We start from the raw sequence: 15,952 nt of genomic DNA, 5'->3' as shown, positions 1-15,952 counted from the left end.
ACGTGCCGACTATCCGAGTGACTGGTGCACTTTGCTGACCAGCGCGCAATTATCTACTCCGTACAAGCCACTGTTTATTATCGCCCAATACGGGTGGACGTCCTGCTTCTGGCCTCACTGCATCAGTACGGGGTAACGACGGGCTGCGTTTCCCATCCGCCGCCCTACTTGGAGCCAGTCGCCATCCCAGCTGATATTCGCACGACTCCGACGCTGGACCCATCTCTTCTAATGATATGATGCTTCTAGAAAATTTGTTACCAAACAGCGGCTGTCTCCAGCCTCAGCTGCGTCAGCTCGTGCAAATGAGCAGGGGAGTAAAGGTCGAGCCAACAGTCTCCGTCCTGTCGAGAGCCCATGGTCAATTAGTGACGCTCCGATCCTGAATTTCGAGGTTCTACGTGAGTGAAACAGGCAGTCTACTAATTTTTAATGCCAAACCTGTATCCAATGGTGGATACGATAAACCCAGGATACGACATGTAGTCCGAGTGCTACACCTTTACATCAAGGTCTTTTGCTACCCAACATTAGGACATTCCACATTAACAGCTCATAATCCAACCCCCCCTTTCCTAACCCTGTAGCAGCAAGTAGTATCATGAAGAAGATTATAAACAATACTTACTCGATTTAAAAACAACGCTGAAGAAAACCTCGAAGTGACAGCTGCTCATCCAGGGTTCTTCCATTGTCCGGCTTGCGAATTTGACGGGTTTGAACCGTGCACGAGTATGCAAAAGTGCTATCCACACATGGTTGCATATATTGATATTGAAAAGTTGGAATGCGTGAAAACGAAACAGGCATACTCTCATAAACTTGCCCAGCATGGTGTGCAGTCGTCCATCACCAAGTCCCCTTCACCTCCTGAATCCTAAATCAGACCTGATTCACTGCGATAATCAGAAGGCAGCCGGTGCACCAGCGAGTCCCAGAGCACCGACGCTCAACATGTGTGTCTTTCCGCTCGCAATCCGCTTAACTACATGACCCATCAGCAATGCCTGAAATGCCCGAAATGCCCGAAATGCAAAGGATTCACTTACAGTCTTCCCACTTAATAGGCCTCTTCAAGTCCCCTTTGGCCTCCTTCCACAGCCTCGCTGCCCAAAAAGTCACCAGCAAATCCAAATTCTTCTCCTCAAGCGTCACTATCATACCCAACCTCGGCAACACGTCCACGGTCCTATCCTCGTTCCTCCTTAGCCTTCTTTCCAGCGCAGTCACCACGCCGTTTTCACCTTCCATTGAATGTAGGCATCTAGGCGGTATCGCACCTTTTGGACACCGTAGACGGTGGTGTCCGCGTCGCAGGGGGAATTGCTAATCTCGTACAGGACTTGAGAGGGAATCTGGGGGGAGCAGATGGTGTAATTGTTGAGTATGAACGTGTAATGGCCTGAGCCGGCCAGACGATGGTTTGGCTAGCTCGAGGCTACGGATTCGTATGAAGCTGGGCTTGCCGTCATTTCGGTTGCTGGATGCTGGCCGTCGAGAACAGTGGTTGAATTTAACATGTTATTATTAAAATTAAGAATCAACAGATATCTAGTATTACGGGTCATTGGACCAGCACGTACGGCTTGGCCATGCCCAGCCGCCGCCTGTTGTCCTGGCCGCCCGACATCATTGGGCCTTGACGCCACGAGGTCCCCCGTGCTCCTCGTCGTCTCACCCACAAAGACTTGACCCTACGGCAATCAATGGAATGAGAGTGTTGGTCATCCCAGGCCTGTATGAAATAAGCTGACACGGAGCTAGCTTTTCTGGAATGGGGACAAGATGCCCGTTGCCACGTTCCCGGGTTCCGCGGCAGGCTCCATGGCCGTTGGCTGGGTTTGCCATGAAGAATTGACTCAATTGCTCCGTTTGCAGAGGGCGATAACGAGTGACAGGCTGCAGCGGATGGGACGGGTTGACGGGAAAAGTGGGCAGGCAAAAAGGCAGACAGACCGTCAGACACCGCGATGGTGCTTCTACAACAATGCTGGCGAATGGGATGCTTTGCCAGAGCCGATGGCTGAGCTATGCGAGTCTCATTTGCCTCTGGAATCTTTGCGTCGAGCCAAACAGCGTGCCAGTGTATTTTTGGAGGCTTGCATTCGAACCCATTGTTCCACACTTCCAACAGCACCGGTCAAGTCCCCCCCCGCCCAACGATATCATTATCAAATGGGTGCAAAAGTAGAAAAAGACGATGCAAAAGAAAAGCGTAACTGTATTAATCTATTGGGGAAAATGTCATCATCGTCTCATCAGGTGGAGCCCCCCTTTCCCTCTGGTCACCCTGCTCCTTGTAGTCGTCATCAGTTGCAAATGTAGGCGTCAACGCTGTGGGTAGGAATCGTCATTACTGAGCCCAGCTCAATACCGTCTGGTTGAACTTCTCCAGCTGCCCAATGTCCGTGGCCCAGGTGGTGAGAAGCCGTACCACGGCCCAATCCTCTCCACACTTTTCCCAGACGTAGAAAGTAAAGTTCTTCTGGAGCTCCTGCACAAGATCCGTCGGGAGAATGGCAAACACCTGGTTGGTCTCCGTCTCTGCACGCAGCACGTAGCCGGCTCCGACAATGGTCCGCGACAGCTTCTCCGCTGCGCTGTTTGCCCGCCGCGCAAGGTCATAGTACAAGTTATCTCGGAAGAGCTCCGCAAACTCAACGCCCATGATGCGGCTCTTGGCCAGAAGGGACCCGTGCTGCTTGATGTAGAACTCGAAATCTTGCGCGAGAACGGGGTGCTTGACAATCACGGCCTCGCCAAGCAGTGCGCCGTTCTTGGTGCCCCCGATCCAGAAGATGTCGGTTAGCTCAAGAATGTCGGCAAGAGTCATGTCATTTTTTGTCGAGGTGAGCGCGGCGCCAATGCGGGCACCGTCCATGAACAGCAAGAGTCCCTTCAATTCGCAAAGCGTCTTGATTGCCGTCAATTCCTCCTTGGAGTAGACCGTGCCAACTTCAGTAGCGTTTGAAATATAAACCAGCCGGGGCTTGGCCATGTGCGGGAAGTGCCAATTGTCGTCCAAAGCCTTGGTGATGGTCTCGGGTGTCAACTTGCCATTCGTGGGAGGAACATTGATGATCTTGTGGCCGCTCGCCTCCACAGCTCCAGTCTCTCTCGTAACAATGTGACCAGAGCTGGCAGCGATGACAGCTTCGTGCGGTCGAAGGCACGCGGCAATGGAGATGGCATTCGCCGATGTACCACTAGGAACAAAGAACACACCAACATCATCGCGGCCTAGATGGGCGCGAATGTTTTGCTTCGCCTCAGCAGAGTATCTGTCGTTACCATAACCGGTTTCCTGCGTATGATTGCTGGTAATGAGTGCCTCCAGAAGCTGTGGGTGAGCTCCTTCACTGTAATCATCCAAGAAGCTATACTTCTCTTTGGCGGTGTATCCTGTGTCAGGCATTTTTCTTGTTGGTAATAAACGATGAGTGGCAGGTCGGGGTACATAAACGTTGGGTCCTTTCTGTTTTTCTTAATATCTCTAAACCAGCAACGCTCGATGACCTATAGACAACCTGGTATGCCGGGTGTCTTTGCGAGGTCCTCGGACTTGAACGTTTTCGCCTACAACGAGGTTCCAGTGGAAAGACGGCGAAGGTGGAATCAACATTCCAAGTAGTTGAGAATCCAGGAACACAGCCATCAGACACGGGGCCTCGACTGGCTGCCAGACTTCAAAACTCTGCCTGTGCCAGTGGCGGGGTTCGCAACCACCTCCCTCCCACAAGGCCCGCTGGATGCCGATACATGCCGGTGATGATTCTGACGAATGTCGCGAAGTGTTTGTACGGGCAAAAGTGGGTTTACCGTTGCGATTCTCCCTATAGCGGACAACTTCTTAGTCAAAGTTTTCCCCTTATAGCGCTGTTACTAATAAGCTAGAAAGACAATTGCGCGCCGATTACGCCAGTTCCTCTGATTGATCCCGGCCCATCCGTCCAGACCGCTAGAGGAGAGCCATCGAACGGTGGGCTGCGTGTCCGGAAACAGGTGAAATGGCCACCTGATCTTGTCGAAAATAGCCAAAAGGCACCATCGTGAGATAATAACAATAAACCTTACCCTTCTGGCGGGCCACTTGCATGATGGGTTGGCGCATGTCTCACAAACGAGGCTTTGCGGGGGCCTGCTGGGCAGCCATGCGCGAACATGCAGCGTCGCCGATGTCGGCGGGGCTTGAGAGTACTGTAATAGCACCTCGTGGTGTCATGTATGCAAGTAGTTCGTAATGCGCCTAGCGCTCTGGAGATTTGGTATTGTCGTGTTGTTAGAACCTTTGGAACCCTCGGGACCTTCCCAAGTCGGGGCGCTCCCTCATAAGCCGAGATCAACCAGATGGTCTGCACGGAGTCGTTCGCCCAGTCGTGTGACAAAGACCCATGCCGCTCGCGCAAGTTCGTCCGACACGGAACCAACTTTGACGATCTTTAAGCGGGATTGTGCAAGCATAAATCCACCGCATGAAATCTGCACAACCCGCACACTGGGATGGAACATGTTGAGCGCGAGGTGATGGTCAAGATAACGGGCGAGTGCCTCGGTGAATGGATGCTCATCTGGTTCCTGGCTTGCCCGCCAACCCCAGCCGTCATCTGCGTTGCCACCAGCCAGCCGTCGACGTTCCCTGATATCGTTCTCCCAAGGGCCCGAGCTGCTGCTTCTGTACATTTCACCTGATTGCTCACCGCGGCGGAAAAAACGGCGTAGATCCTGCGGCGCGATGGTAATGTCCATGCCACGGAGTCCGGGATCCGATGACATGCCGTCGTTGTCACTTTCATCCTCCGATTCTGTCGGGCCAGACGGCTCTTTCTTAGCTATCGGGGCGTTAAATGCTAGCGAAATTGCAAAGTCTGGGCCCTTTCCCGGCAAACCTGCCGTCTTGATCCAATCCTCCCAGACTGTGACGAGCGTTCGTGTACCCAAGTTCAGCTTGCTTACTCGGCAGTCAAATGTGGTTGATATCCAATCGCCAATTACACCTTTGAGAGCTTGCGGCATCCGTAGTAGGAGAAGTGGTAGATGGATGAATTGATCTTGGTTGACTTTCGTATCGGGAGCGTTGCCATCAGACTGCATGGTGAAGCCATGCGTTCCTGATCTCCTATCCTTCACAGTGCCTGGGTGTCCCGGCAGTAGCAGTGCGATGTAAGCCGCATTCTCATGTCGTATTTCAATCCAGAGGCCTCTTTTGTATGTCTCCTGTAGTCGGTTCCATTGACGCATCACTGTGTCGGTGAGCCCAGAGCCTCCATCTTGTTCTGTGTAGAAGAGGTCCCGATCCAGTAATCTCTGTGCATGAAACCAGCGAATCTTGACCGACCTAAGCGAGCCAACTTGCCCAGCTGGCGTGTCTGTCGACTCGAGACCAATTTGAATACCTCGTACAACATCTCCTACTAGTGTATCCCGAAGGCGATGAGCCAGCTGCTCCAGCCGTGATGACGTTAGTTCCTGTCGTCCCACGTATAAGGGAGACACGCGGTGCGTGGAGAAGGTGGTGTTGAAAAATGGAGGCAAGACTTCTTCTGCGGCGTCACTGTCGTCGTCTGCCAAATCATTACGAGAACGCCCAGATCTCGGCGGCATCGTGTCTTTGCGGCTGTCACAATGCAAAAGCTTGGTGTCGCGTGAGGCTGACGCGTCGCACTCTTTCTAGGACGACTATGTCTTGTAAAATGGTTCGTAACAGACAGGGCGATATATATCACGTGAAGCCTTGAAGAAAGAAGTGAAAACCTGGATGCGGCGAGCTTTGCTGTTGGGCGGGTTGAAGCCGTCTTGTTGGTGTTCTATGAGCGCGCAATAATTTTGCTGACTAAGGTTTTGCTTGGGGCAATTGAAACTATTTACCCTTCCATGAACAACTATCAGATGGTTACATACATAAAAATCGCAATGATGTTGATCCCGATGAAGGAAAGGATTAAGGAAACTCATTTCTTGAAACTTTGTAAAGTTTTCAAGTTTGAATTTTAACTTTCTGTTCTTTTGTATTCCTGGTACTGAGTACGGACTAGATAGCTTCAGAATATCCTTCAGAATCGCCCAGGTCACAACGACGTTCAGTTCTCCACCAACACATCAATCTTTGCTTTTGTTAATCCCTGCGTACACTGCCTAATATCGAATTTGCCAAAAAAGAAAAGAAAAGGAGAAAAGAAAAAAGAAAGCCTTAGAAGAGCGGTCAAAGGTAGTATTCAGCAAAACACACACACATACACCCCACGACTTTAATGCCTTTACTTATGGAAGGGGATAGTTCTCAGGTCGGCCAAGCGAGCAAACGACTAAAATCCGGCGCATAAAATACATCACCAACAAGAGCTCTCATATTTTAAAACCAGATTTATGTTTTCAACAAAATAAGTAAATAAATTAAATTTACATAGCTCCATGCAATCTGGATTTCCGATCCTAGCCTGTCGCAAAATAGCTTCCCAAAGACGGTGAATCAAATGCTGCAAAACGCTAGTGAACCAGCACTTTATGCTCCCACGCTAAATCCAAAAGAACCGTCAAACACATCGAGCTTTCTCACATCATTCCCACCTCTGAGGGCCAGCAAAATATCCATGGAAGGGACCTTGTCAGCCGGGTAGAAGAGCAGCAGGTTATCCATGTCTTCTACAGTGAGACTGCACATTTCATCCCACTTGTAGGTATCGCTAACCTTAGACATCCTGCAATAGCATCGAGTTAGCTGATTAAACTTGGGAAATGACTCGTAGTCTTTGAACGCATGCAGACGCACCATCGCATTCTCTTTGGACCATCCTCCGCATTTGGTGCAACCTTGCGCAGCTTTGTCCGAAGCAGACCAATTGACTCGACAGCATTACCCGCGTTCCTCGGCAACTTGCCAGCAATAAACCGCCGGATAGAAGCTGCAAGTCTGGGACCCTTGCCATTGGTGCTCACCATGATCTGAAGCGGACCATCGCGGTGTACGCTGCCAAAGTAGAAGTCGCACTCAGGGGGCACGTCGGCGATATTGGCAGGAATTTTCTTCTCCTTGCACAGCTTCCATATAACGGTAGAGGCGACGGGATCGTCAATGGCCACAAGGACCATTTCGGCACCTTCCAAATCTGAAGGCTCGAATACTCGGTCGACGTGTGTAACTTGCTTCTGGGCAACGCGGAAAGCTACCTCGGCATTGAGGCCCGAGGCAGGACAGACGACGGTGACACTGGCATCGGCATTGAGACAGTTGAGGATACGGCCCGCAGCTACCTGGGTTGCAAATTCTTGTTAGCAGCTGAGCGCCGGGGTATTATTCCATGGCATCGAGCGGCGTTGCATTTGCGACAGTCTCATAGCATTGGAGTTTCGTGTGGCTTACCTCGCCGCCGCCGACGACAAGTACCCTCTTGTCCTTGATCTGCCAGGCCAATATGAGACTCCCTCCTGGCTGCACCTCTGGAAATTTCCTAGCCATGGCGCGACCGAAAAATGTGAGCTGGAGAAGATGGACGGGAGTGTAGGACAAAAAAAAGGTTGGGTCGAGATGCCGATGATCGGGTGGAAGCGCTAAGCTTGGCTGGCTCATTGAAAGTACATAGCTGGCTGGTAAGCTGGGCCAGTTGACGGGACTGGAGCTGCCACTTGACGACCTTATCATTATCAGTTCAATATTGCGAACCGGACATGGAGGTGCTCAAGTGCTTGAGTGGGTAACATGGAACTGCCAGGTGCACGAGTGTCCGCTGTGGGGCCCCTCTCTAGCCGCCAGCGATTGTGCTTGTGGGCCTCGTGGGAGATGCTGCATGTGGGCCGGATGTAGTCTGGGACGCTGGCTACCTACCAGCTGGTACTCGGCAAGGCGGCGGGGGCCCGTTGATTGACAAAGGACGATCATCAAACGAGTCGCATCATCGCCACATCCAACTTCGCTTCCTTGCTTGCCTCATCTTACTGCTTCTATTCCCTAAACCCTGGCTTGGCTCTATTCCGTCTTCACCATTCTGCAGCCTTGCATGCTCCCGCACACGTCAGCGCAGCTCGAGGCACGTAGCTCGACCGCGCCTGGTCGTCTCGTCGTTTCGAGTTGCTTTGCTTTTTGTCTCCCTTGGCCTTGACCGTGGCCCGTCTTCCAGCTTCAATACCAAGCAAGCCTCGTCCTTCTGCAGCCATGTCTGGACGTAAACTTGGAGGCGGCCGTATTCTCGGCAGCGGCAAGGGTCTGGCACCTCCGACTCCCCCATCAGTTCCCAGATCCGCGAGCCCGCTTCCTCCGTCCGAGAGCACCGCGTCTATGGGCTCAATATCAATGTCACCGCCAGCTAGTGCGAGCTTACCCGAGCTCGGTCAGGACATCGGTGCTAGCATAAGCGTCGGATCCCAGAGGAAGAAAAATGCAACCGACGCTACTGGCCTGGTTTGCCCAATATGTAACGAAGAAATGGTACGCATCACCGGTCGAGCATCGACTCTATAACAGCATCTCTAAGTCTGCATAATAGGTCACCTTACTCCAGCTCAACCGACATATCGACGATAGCCACCAGGAACTACCAGAAGCAGCGCAGGATGAGGTCAAAACATGGTTTGATAAGCAGGTCCTCAAAGCCAAGCGTTTCCAGCCATTATCTCTGATAAACCAGAAGCTACGTGGGCTGGAAGTTTTCGAGTCAAACGAATCGCACCCTATTTCTGCCCCGGCGACGGCCGCAGGAAAAGCACCACTTGAGACACCTATAGACCCCGACGATCTCATCACTCGAAACCACTGGCAACGGCCGACGAGCCATGATTTATGTACAGACCCTGCGTGCGGCAAGAGGCTGGGCCCTATGAATGGCAATATTAACTGTAGGCACTGCGGGCGACTATTCTGCGAAGAACATACAATGTACCAAATGAAACTTAGCAGAAGCGCGAACCACGAACCCGTACGAGGATACTGGGCAAGAGTCTGCGAGACATGCTATAAATCTAGGGAGGGGTACAACGACCACAATGGAGTGCTAGTAGATCACATGAAAACGTTTGTTGAGATTAGAATGAAAAAGATGGAGCGACAAAAACTGGACGTTTCAAGACTGGAGAAACGGTTGTCTAAGTTGACGAGGATATTAGCCAACCCACCCGAGAAGCTGCCGTCGCACAATGGATCATTGCTTTCCCCTGTATCGACCCTTACTGGACAGAAAAATAATCGAAAACTCATAGAGCAATCTCTTGTCACCTGGGAGGACGATGAAAAGGTGTCAAAATGTCCATTTTGTCAACAAGAGTTTGGCTCGTGGACGTTTAGACGACATCATTGTCGAATATGTGGGCGGGTTGTCTGTGCGGACAGTCAAACTGGGTGCTCCTCGGAAGTCAGCCTCAATGTTGCCCCTGGTAAGAATGGTTAAAATTAGAATTTTGAGATGATGAACTGACCGACTTGCAGCGCCGCCCAGAAATGGAACCGAGAAGCCCGAGACAAATGGAGAGAATAGCCTCGCACTCAATATACGCATGTGCCGTGAATGCAACCATACCATTTTCTCCGGCCGTGACTTCACCGAGTCGCTACTGCACAAGCCTCCAGATCAAAAGGCATATGAAACCCTGCGACAATTTGAACGAGGTATTCGCCAATTGCTCCCTTCATTTCACCGAGCTCTCCAAGCTTTGCAAACGCCAACGCTGCCCAACGGAGAGATGGACCTATCCGTACCTCCACCGAGTCATGCGCAAATTCAAGAAGCCGGCAAGATTCGTAGAAGGTTGATTGATAGTTTCGGCAAGTATGGGATGGCAGCAAAGAGATTACGGGATTTGAAAACAGACAGCCCGACGCAGCAAATGTTACAACAAGCCGTATACTCACAAACGAATAATTTCCTACACACAAACATGTTGCCGCTGAAGAGCTTGCCACAGGTGTTGCGACATCGCTCTACGCCGTCACAGTCTTCTCGTTTTCTCGCAACGCCGTCGCAATCTACCTCGAGCTTGCGGCATTCGGAACTCGCTTCAGACGCCGGATCTCAAGCAGCCAGTGAGAGTAGCACCATTGTCAGCCAATTAGAAACAGAAGAGAAGGACCTAAAGGAGCGATTAGCCATCCTGGAGGAGCAAAAATTCATGGTTGAGGAGATGATTCGTTCTGCCTCGGGAGCGCGACGATTCGAAGAAGTCGGCGCCTTGTCACGCAATGTTGACGAGTTGGACCAGGAGATCCAGCAGTTGAAGACAAAAGTAGGGGACGTGGAGCAGAAATGGGAAGGAGTATACCGCAATGGAGTGGCGTAGGGGAGTGTGTTTCTGGCGTTTCATTTGTCTGGTTGGATGTTGACTAGGCGTATTTTAAGCATGGCATGGCGTTTGGGAGCAATGGTTGGATGATAGGGGTCTGGGACAAGGAGCATAGGCCTGGTTTATGCGTAGAATGGATAGTCAAGGCCAGACGTACATGTCGCACAATACTATACTAATCCCCCGACACTACAAACAAGCGCAGTTGAACAAGGGGACACGAAATTGAATCAACGTATCGGTTGTATTAGGATCTCGGACAAATATCGGTTCCAGAACTACTTGCCAGGCAACAACCCGCAATCCTACAGAAATGTACTATAATAATCATTACAATGCCAACCACGACGCCTATCCAGACGCTCAACAGCGCATTTTTGTACACAAAAACCCCATAGCCAAAAAGGGCAGGCATCAAAGGGGGAGAAAGGGGCAAAACAAAGTCCATCCCAAAGACCCAAAATACAGTTCGTGTCCAAGTAGCGCCAAAAAAACAGAAGGTATTACAAGCATATGAATCAACGGGATATCATAACACTCGGGAGTTTAAAAGAAGTCAGGGAAACAAAAACGCCGGGGGAAGCCATCATTAATGCACCACACCTTCGACTCCGCCTAGAAATCTTCGTACACGGCCAATGTCTAGCTCATCGCGCTCGCTTTCAACAGCCTTGAGGAGGTTGTCTACCACGGCGTCGACCTCGCCCTCTTGGACGCCTGTACAGAGAGCCACGACACGGCGGTACTTGATTTCGACGTCGCGGCTGCGTCCTTTGAGTGCGGAGACCATCTTGCGGGTTACTTCGCGGCGGGCTTCCATGGCACGGATGCGTGATCGGAGGATGGAGGCGGTTGGGAGCATGCTCTCGCTGCCGAAGCCGCCGCTGTTTGTGGATTCTTCGGCTGCTTCGAGCATGGCTGATAACTCAGTCTCCCATGACGCTGAGGGGTTGGGCTGTGATGAGCGCTGTTGTTCGTTCATTAGGCGGAGCTGCTCGTCTTCGCGGGCATGTGCGAGGTTGGACACCTTCTGTCGAGCAAGTTGCTGCTTCTTGACGGTGGAGGTTAGCTGTTCGAGATTGCGGCGGGCGTCACCAAGCTGGGTCGAAGTCGTGCGCAGCGTCGCATGCATGGCGTCTAATGAGACTTGCTTGGACTTCATTTCCTGCTGGAAAGCTGTTCCCGTCTCGCCGAGGAGATGTGTGATGGCTGTATCATGTCAGCTAATATGCTACATAAAGGTATCGCAGCGTGGCTATAGTGGAACTTACACGCAATAATCTCATCACTGCTCTCTCGCGTCCTTTGGCTTGACCCGGCACCGCCGTTCTTGTCGGCTGGTATTTCGCTGTTGGTCTTTTCCTCTGCATTGTCACCACCAATGCCAAAATCAAGAGGTCGCAGGCCGACACGATTGGCAATGTTGGGGTCTCCACCGACCTCGAGAAGCTGTGAGATGATGCTCCGGTTGCCAATTCTAGCCGCGATATTCAAAGCGGTGTCACCTGAACTATCCTGAGCATTGACAATTTCACTCATGAAACGAGCAATTCCCATCTTGGGAATGACGGATTGAGAGCTATTGGGAACGCTGCTATTGGCCTGGCTGCTCGGTACGCTACCCTGTCGAACAACCCATTCCAAAAGGCTCTCTAGATAATATCGACTAGCAGCATTGCGACCTTTGACGGCGCTGGTTACAGCAATATGATGCAGCACTGTTCGACCCTTGTGGTCTCGAGACTCGACGGTGCCTCCAAGGACTTCGAGAAGATCAGGAAACGAGCCTTGGTCCATCGAATTCGTGACTAAACAGGCCCTCATCAACGCAGTTTCACCAGATGCATTGACCCGGTATGGAGATGCGCCGGCTGCGATCAGGGCACGCAGAAGTGGCATACGGGCCAGTGTGGCCGCCCAATGAAGCGCCGTGTGACTCTGGGGATCGATAGGCATGTCAAGTTCTGCTGGACTGAATGTTCGTAGTAACTCATGCTTCGAGGTGTCATTGGGTGATGAATCCATGAACAAGCCCATCAAGGTGTTGCGCTTCATTTCCACGTCAGGAGACATTTCATACGGCAAGGGAGGCAAGGAGCCATTGCCGTCATCGCCGGCAGCGACGCCATCCTGGATTGCACTTTGGGTGTACATGAAAGACTCATTGGGTTCAGTGGGCGATCCTGGAAAGGCGGTCCCATACATGTCCATACTCTGGTTGTATCCACTGAAACTGTCGACTGGCGTCATTGTTACCCGCTGGCGTTTACGAGGAGGCTCATGCTCGGGCATGCCGGCCAAGGCGGCTGCTTGTTGCGTAGAGTATGCCGAATCCAATTGTTGGCTGTAGTCGGACGTGTAGCTCTGTTGCGAGTTTCCGGGGAACTCATCGCCGTTCTGCATCGACGGCTGCCGGCTGAAGCTAGGTGCTCGGGCGGGACCGTTTCGACTTCTCGGCCCCGGAGAGTCGAAGCGAGCTTTGCTGATGGCCGCAACCGCATGTGAGGCGGTGCTAGAGATGTTCTTGAAAAAGGTGCCGGACATGCCATTGGGTCTGGCATCTACACCCGAGTTGTACAATCGCTTCCTCTGAGCCGCCATGGCCTGCTCCTTGGTGGGAGTGTTGAAATCTCCTCTGCCGGCAACGCCACCGTCCTGTCCCATATCGTATGTCAGAAGTGGTCGCAGAATCTCTTCTACGCCATACTGCCGACAAACTTCGACGCCTCGTTCAAACTTGATCCAAGTACCCTGATATTTGCCATAGCCGCCCTGGACCTTTTCGTGCTCGCCTGTTTGTATCTCCTTTTCGAGAATCTTGGTTCGCTTGCCCTTGTCGACGCCGGCGACTTTGAGGATCTGGGTGGCGTTTAGCCAGGAATCGTTACGTCTTCGCATGACTGCCACGTTGTTGACCTCCATTTCGTAGACATCGACACCTGAATATGAAGCCTGCGACAAAGCAAATCGGTTAGCCACCTACAATGCTTTCAAGTAGTTGGTTTGAAACGGACTGAGAGCTCGTACAGAGTAGATCTGGGGGCCGTCTGCGCCATTATAGCTTTGGTGGAAGGAGGCGCTATGCCTCGGTTGGGACTGTTGGCTCATGCTAAAAGACTGTTGAGATGACTGTGATGCTGACGGCATGTTGGCAAAATTTTGCGCCATTAAAAAAAAGAATTGAATTGAGAAACGCAAGAGGCCAAAAGGGAGGGATGCCGATTACTATGCGCAGTGACGCCGTGTGGGCGGCACCTGGAAATTCGCGATGGAGGGAGCTGGCGTCTCAAGAACAGATGGATGGCCGAGGGCAGTCGAGGGTCATGTGCGCGCGCACAAAATCGGCAGCGTGATGCCCGGCTGCTCTACTCGGAATCCGGTCGCAACAGTATACCAATACGACAAGAATTTGCAGCGTCGACGAAGGGGAGTTTGTCGGGTTGTGAGTCCCAGCTGCAGGCGAAATGAATGGCGGAGAACGGAGCAGGCAAGTGGGTTGGTTGCAGGGCAGCGCCGCGGTAGTTATGCGTGCACAAGTGCGTGCGTAAGTGAGAGACAACTCGACTGTGGAATGGTGGAGAGGAGGGGAAGCTGGAGCCTGGAGGTGCAGAATGCCCCAAGACGGCCTTTCCCTGCCTGCTAGCTAACCAAGACGGGCCAATTCAATTGAGGCCCGGCCGGATGGCAAGCCTTGTACTCCGTAGCTACAGATGCCTGCCCGCGCTGCGATCTGAAAAGGGAGCAAGAAAAAAGAAACGGGAAAAAGCAATTGGACACAATCACTGTCGAAGCGTTTGAGTGTTACACAGGCAAGAGGCCTGTCTCGCTCTTTCTGTAAATGGAAAAGCGAGGGTGCCGGCCAATGCACGAAATTCAAAACGAGGGGTGCAGCAACAGATAGACGAGGCATGCGCTGCCAGTGCCTGTCTGATAATCATGCGATGACGAAACTCGACGTCTGGAAGCAATACGGCCTCGTTGGCCGCTGCGCGTGGTCGTGGAATGCCGCCCGTCAATTAATCAAGACGTGTCGGTTTCGTGCACGGGTCGTGTTAAGGCGTGTTACGCGTGTCGCGCCGCGGACTTTTTTTTTGGCGGCGGTGACGGATCGTCTAATTAGAGGTTAGTAAGCCCACCAACCAGCCTTTACTACCTGATCGTGGGTGGGTCCCGCTTGAGTGCCTGCACGGTACACACAACCATCGAATGGCATCTTTGAAATAGTCAGCAGATGGGGGCACGCCATTCCTATTGCATCTGATCCTTCTCAATCTTTAGTTTCGGGGCAGTACTAAGTTGTTGCTGGTTTTGCAGAATCATCGTTGCACCTGCTGGCCCGGCCACATCCGTGCAGCCACCACATACCGTATCTTACGGGAGAAACCTGATCATCAGTGACTGTGGGCCCCGAGGTTGGTCCGGGCCGGCGAGTGGCGCTCCACAGACTGTTGAGTGATGAGCTTTCAACATTACGAGGCGTCGTGCTTCTGCAATGCCTGCTATTATTCGTTCCTAGCTTGCATTCTCCCATTCTCTATTTGTATTCCTCGCCGTAATGCCCGTCCCGACATATCCCCTCCCTCAATCTCTCTCACCTATCCATCTCTATCGCCATCTCCTCCGGGAAGCTTCGTATCTTCCGCCCGCCTTCCGAGCCACCATCGACTCAACCATCCGGACTAGATTTCACAAGAGCCGCAAAGATGGCATACACACCAAGGGCCGACTGGCAAAGGCCAAGTCGTCTCTTCGAACCTTGCGGGCTGCCAATAGCGGCGACAAGATTGCCATGCAGAGCTTGATGATGAAGGGGTTTGGCAGAACCGGCAACAGAAGACGAGAGCTAATGACGCAGCTTGTCAAACCGCAAGGTCCTAGCGACACCAAGGCCTTGGAGTCGTTGATGGATCAGACCGAGAAGTGCGACGCTCAAATACAACCAGGGGCAGACGTCTCCAAGGCGAAGCCGGCGCGCAAGCCAAAGAATAATTTCTTCGAGAAGTGGGATCAACCCAAGCTATTAAAAGTCCTTGAATCGCAGAGGCAGCACCAGAAAGATACGAAAAGCACAACTAGCTGGCCCGGAACCGCCGTGAGAACAGTCGATCCCGACCAATTCGTCCCCAAGACCAATATATGGGGGAAGCCGCCCGCGGAGAGCCTGGTGAGGGCCAAGCGAGCTCACTGGTGGAGGAGGAGTGCGGACAAGATCATGCCCCCGTTGGGTAAAGGAGAATGGGACCTGTTGCAGCGGTTAAGCAGCGGTGCGCAAGCAGAAGGCGAATGGACCGTGCCTCGGCGGCGGCATTATGCGTCATCAGAGGTGCCTTTGCTCACGGAGCCGTCTCAGTGTTGGAGCTGGGAATCTTATGCCACAACGCCCGCCGCAAGAATCGAAAAACCCAAGACAATGTCTCGACAACGCCGGACGGGACAATACGATCTCGGTCCGTACGGTGGTCATGAGCGCAGCAAGCAAGTCTCAAACAGATGGTTCCGCAGAGCGTACAATAGGACATGGCAGCTCACCCCGATTGTGGAACAGGATCCGCACACGCTGCAGTACTCCCTCTGTTGGGGAAATGCGACATCCAAGTTGCCGGCTGCAACAAAAGCCCAGCAAGGGATTTTCGAAAGCGTGGACAGAAAGGGAAACAAGATTCACAAAAAGCCAGATGCATGACTTGGA

The 15,952-nt window shown here is 52.3% G+C and overlaps 7 protein-coding genes across 7 annotated transcripts; 2 read left to right on the top strand and 5 right to left on the bottom strand.

Moving 5' to 3' along the window:
* Positions 1-905: 905 nt before the first annotated feature.
* On the bottom strand, positions 906-1,251 carry G6M90_00g074070 (uncharacterized protein; the record flags this gene model as incomplete). Its single annotated transcript, XM_066130993.1, has 2 exons — positions 906-985; positions 1,050-1,251. The coding sequence occupies 2 exons, from the start codon at positions 1,249-1,251 to the stop codon at positions 906-908; spliced, it is 282 nt and encodes a 93-aa protein (XP_065987244.1).
* Positions 1,252-2,353: 1,102 nt separating this feature from the next.
* On the bottom strand, positions 2,354-3,415 carry ltaE (Low specificity L-threonine aldolase; the record flags this gene model as incomplete). The annotated part of the gene is made up of 1 exon (XM_014690173.1): positions 2,354-3,415. The coding sequence occupies one exon, from the start codon at positions 3,413-3,415 to the stop codon at positions 2,354-2,356; it is 1,062 nt and encodes a 353-aa protein (XP_014545659.1).
* A 911-nt stretch (positions 3,416-4,326) lies between these two features.
* On the bottom strand, positions 4,327-5,601 carry G6M90_00g074050 (uncharacterized protein; the record flags this gene model as incomplete). The annotated part of the gene is made up of 1 exon (XM_014690174.1): positions 4,327-5,601. The coding sequence occupies one exon, from the start codon at positions 5,599-5,601 to the stop codon at positions 4,327-4,329; it is 1,275 nt and encodes a 424-aa protein (XP_014545660.1).
* Positions 5,602-6,499: 898 nt separating this feature from the next.
* On the bottom strand, positions 6,500-7,453 carry met8 (Siroheme biosynthesis protein met8; the record flags this gene model as incomplete). Its single annotated transcript, XM_014690175.1, has 3 exons — positions 6,500-6,695; positions 6,767-7,248; positions 7,358-7,453. 3 exons carry the CDS (start codon positions 7,451-7,453, stop codon positions 6,500-6,502), a joined length of 774 nt encoding a protein of 257 aa, XP_014545661.1.
* A 693-nt stretch (positions 7,454-8,146) lies between these two features.
* On the top strand, positions 8,147-10,260 carry pep7 (Vacuolar segregation protein pep7; the record flags this gene model as incomplete). The annotated part of the gene is made up of 3 exons (XM_014690176.1): positions 8,147-8,419; positions 8,478-9,360; positions 9,413-10,260. 3 exons carry the CDS (start codon positions 8,147-8,149, stop codon positions 10,258-10,260), a joined length of 2,004 nt encoding a protein of 667 aa, XP_014545662.1.
* Positions 10,261-10,852: 592 nt separating this feature from the next.
* cdc10 (Start control protein cdc10) lies at positions 10,853-13,410 on the bottom strand (the record flags this gene model as incomplete). Its single annotated transcript, XM_014690177.1, has 3 exons — positions 10,853-11,472; positions 11,535-13,215; positions 13,291-13,410. The coding sequence occupies 3 exons, from the start codon at positions 13,408-13,410 to the stop codon at positions 10,853-10,855; spliced, it is 2,421 nt and encodes an 806-aa protein (XP_014545663.1).
* A 1,408-nt stretch (positions 13,411-14,818) lies between these two features.
* G6M90_00g074010 (uncharacterized protein) lies at positions 14,819-15,946 on the top strand (the record flags this gene model as incomplete). Its single annotated transcript, XM_014690178.1, has 1 exon — positions 14,819-15,946. The coding sequence occupies one exon, from the start codon at positions 14,819-14,821 to the stop codon at positions 15,944-15,946; it is 1,128 nt and encodes a 375-aa protein (XP_014545664.1).
* Between the last annotated feature and the right edge of the window lie 6 nt (positions 15,947-15,952).

This window comes from Metarhizium brunneum, chromosome 4 (genome assembly GCF_013426205.1).
Source record: "Metarhizium brunneum chromosome 4, complete sequence".
Lineage (NCBI taxonomy): Eukaryota > Fungi > Ascomycota > Sordariomycetes > Hypocreales > Clavicipitaceae > Metarhizium > Metarhizium brunneum.
This window is presented reverse-complemented; position numbering and strand designations above follow the sequence as displayed.